This window comes from Nannospalax galili, unplaced genomic scaffold (assembly GCF_000622305.1).
Source record: "Nannospalax galili isolate Female #2095 unplaced genomic scaffold, S.galili_v1.0 scaffold384, whole genome shotgun sequence".
Lineage (NCBI taxonomy): Eukaryota > Metazoa > Chordata > Mammalia > Rodentia > Spalacidae > Nannospalax > Nannospalax galili.
The window spans coordinates 1,963,441-1,966,900 of record NW_008352648.1 but is presented as its reverse complement, the minus strand read 5'-3'; the positions used below and the strand labels follow the sequence as shown (position 1 = coordinate 1,966,900).

Genomic DNA, 3,460 nt, shown 5'->3' with positions numbered 1-3,460 from the left:
TGTGGGTGCTGGGATTTGAACCTGGGTCTTCTGCAAGAACAGTCATTGTTCCTAACCACTGCACTATCTCTCCAGCCCCATAAAAAATTATTTTTTAAAAAGGGCCGTGAATTACATTAGAAACAGCAGAGGCTTGGATCGAATTCAGGCCCTCCACTCAGCTGTGGCACAGAGAAAGTTAATGCTTCCTTTTTATGCCCATAAAATTAGGATTATCTGAATACTCTCTCTCCCCATACTCATTTCAAACTGCTCCAAGATTATTGTAAAGCTAAAATGTCATAAGTATACATAGTATTTTAGAATGAATGATAAAAATTAAACTTGAATCTACTGGAATTAGTTTAACTGAAATGAGAAAATCAAATCATTCTGGCAGAAAAGACCAAAGGCATATAGAATACACAGGTGGTTATAAAAATTTCTATTCTGATGAGACAGGTGAGAATGAAATTTTTAGGAATTCCTCTGCTATGGTAATATTACAACAATGATTTTCAAATTTGAGCATGCTTCAGAATCACCTGGCAGGCTTCAAAGACAGGTGCTAGGCTTCCTCTCAGAGCTTCTCATGAGGGCATAACCTGTGCACCTAACAAGTTCTCAAGGAATGCTGACAAGGCCTTGTCTGGTCAAGGAACCACCCTCTGAGAACCAGTGCGTTAAACTATGTATGCTCTGAAACTGCTAAGCAGGTCCACTCCTCTAGCTTAATTTTTTAAAATAAAAAAACCATAGTTCATAGTTTTTAAAAATTCTGAACCAGTAACAAGCTTTAAAAAAAAAAAATCAACTATGCATTAGGATTCAACCAATAGAAAAATTTCATGCTACTAATATCCCAATGACAAATACTATGAAAATTACCAAAAATAAGGTAATTCTTTTTTCGGGGGGGGGGTGTCTTTATGAGACAGGGTCTCCCTGTAGCCTCAGCTGACTTGAAGCTCACTACGTAGACCAGGCTGGCCTTGAACTCACAAAGATCGCCTGCCTCTGCCTCTGGGATTAAAGGTGTGTGCTACCACACCCGGCAAAATAAGGTAATTCTTATACTATTTATTTATGTATTTGTATTTTTTAATGTGTAGGAGTGTTTTGTGTGCATGTATGTAAGTGCACCCATGTAAGTAAGTCTTGCAATGCCAGTGGAGGCCAGAAGAGGGCATCAGATCTCCTCAAACTGAAGTTATAGAAGGTTGAGCTACCATAAGGGTGCTGGGAACCAAACCTGGGTCCTCTGCAAGAGCAGCCAGTGCTCTTAACAGCTGAGCCATCTCTCCAGCCTCAGCCTTTTTAAAACTTAAAGTCCTGACAAAAACAAAACACAGCAGTTTAAAAGGAACAAACACAGACATGAATTTTGATGAAAGAAGACATAAAAAAATACTTACAGGTATGGAGACATTCTGTCACTGTTGTCGGCTTGATCAGATACCCTTTACATATATAGCAGGTGATGTAAGGATTGAAATCTTTCACCAAGTGTTTCCTTTGGGCAGCCATTCGTGGTTAGCTGGCTTTAGCAGTTCAGGCAAAGAGGGGTAACTAAGTAGATGAAAGGCTGGTCCCAGAAGCTGGCGCAATATTCTGACAGGTGTTCTGAGGCATGAGCACCAATACCCAGACTGGGCATAGATCACTGATCATCACTCCTTTTGGTGGTTCTGCTTTTTCATATCTGTTTCCAAAACCACAGAGAAGGTGTCAAATTGTTCATACTGTATTTAATGTCATTAACATTAGAGTCTAATGTTAGAGGGTCTAAATTTGGTGAATAGGTGAACAGAACACTGCCTTGTTATACAATTAACCTGTAAATCTGCCTTGGTTTAATTCTAAGTAACAAATTCACCCAGTCCTGAAACCTCCAATGACACACAAAGCTAATGACTCCAGTTAATACTGTTCCTTGTCAGTACTGCATTTTAACTATCTGCTTGACTGCTCTATTAGGAGTTTCTGCCAGTACAAGCTAAAACATTCAAAACTGAAGCCATTATCCCTTTGACCAAAATGCTATTTCCATGTTGCTGCCTATGTTAATAGTCAAATCAAGGAGACATCCTTCTCCATTCTTTGAACAGCTATCTTCCTTGTACATTACTCTCCACCCACAGCTCACTTTACATTCTGCCAGTTTATCTATCCTACTACATGTAGGTCTTCCCCAAGAATGTCAGCACCTCCTCCTTACAAACAGAAGGAAAAAAAAAAAAAAAAACCTAGTGTCTTTCAGCCTGTTCTTTAAGATGTGAGCCCCACCCCCAGTTTGACTTTAACATTTCCTTCAACACTTTTCTTCGGATAAACTGAAGGGATCACTCCCCTCCCATCATCCACCCTGCAGGCTGTCTTCTGACAAGCTTTTCTTCTTTTCTGTCTGCATGTTACTTGTCCCTTAGAATCCTTGTCCCTGCTGTCCTCAATCTAATCTCCCCCTCCTTTTAAAGCTTTACTTCTCCCTAATTACATTTTCCTTTCAGTTTGATTTACAGTTTTCATTCATTCATTTTTTTTCTAGGCAGAGTCCCATGTAGCCCTGGTTGGTGGCCTAGAACTCCAGGTGTAATCTTGAACTTCTGATCATGCAGCCTCCCCCTCCAGGGCTGGGATTATAGGTGTGTACCGCCACAGCCAGTTTATGCTGTGATAAAGACCAAAGTCTGGCATCATGCATACTAGGCAGACATTCACTCTACCAACATTTTTTCTTTATCTCCTCTATCAGAACATCTTCAACAGAAATCAGTCATATACACGTTTAGCAGTAGTTAGGAAATATACTTTTTCCCCTGTAAGACTCAAGTTCTTTGCTTTGCTGCATTTAACCGTAAAATGAAAATAAGAGCACTAGCCACCTACCGAGATTAAACCAGACAATTTTACATAGTATAGCACACAATGAAAACTAGATAAATGCCATTACCTTTTCTTGCAACTTTAAGCATGGCTAACCTACACACAGGTTACTTTTTTAAACTTTTTAAAGTTTCTTAAAAGGAAGGTGCCTGTTTAGAAAACACATGTTAAAGACGCCGATTTTCCTAAGCTCATTCTATAAACAGGAACTTTTCTTCTGTCTGGGTCGTTAGCTCATGGGCGAGTGTGAAAGGCAACATCCCATCAACACACCGAGGTGCACGGCACAGGCTCTCCGTGTATCCATCCGAGCCCTCTGGGAAATCGTGCTGAGGATGTGACAGAAAGTGTAGATTAGTTAACTGGCATCTGTGGTGCTGGCCTTGGCCCTGTGTCTGACCTGCGACCAAGCTTTTAACGTCGGCCCGGGGTCCCTGCCTTTCCCACAGGTCTGCCGGGAAGCTCTGGAGGAAGAGTCCAGGGGACGCGGAAAGGCCGGACCCGGTCTCCGCGACGGGGTAAGGAAGCCAGTGCTAGCGGCGAGGGGAAGGGGCGCAGGCAACTTTTCCCCGACGGTGGCGCGGCTCCCGGGGTCCAG

The 3,460-nt window shown here is 41.9% G+C and overlaps 1 protein-coding gene across 8 annotated transcripts in view; it reads right to left on the bottom strand.

Annotated features, from left to right (window-relative positions):
- Hectd2 (HECT domain E3 ubiquitin protein ligase 2) overlaps positions 1–3,460 on the bottom strand; it is a 406,920-nt gene that overhangs the window by 324,990 nt on the left and 78,470 nt on the right. For 6 of the 8 annotated variants that reach the window (XR_003846515.1, XM_029554335.1, XM_029554338.1 and 3 more), the window contains exon 2: positions 1,395–1,681. Coding sequence is in view for 7 of the 8 variants with exons in the window: in XM_029554335.1 (XP_029410195.1) it covers positions 1,395–1,506 (112 nt within the window). In the remaining variant the exon portion in view is untranslated. Of the gene's footprint in view, positions 1–1,394; positions 1,682–3,135; positions 3,159–3,262; positions 3,432–3,460 lie in introns of those variants that run through there. The other 2 variants (XM_029554336.1, XM_029554337.1) reach the window with 2 other exon arrangements.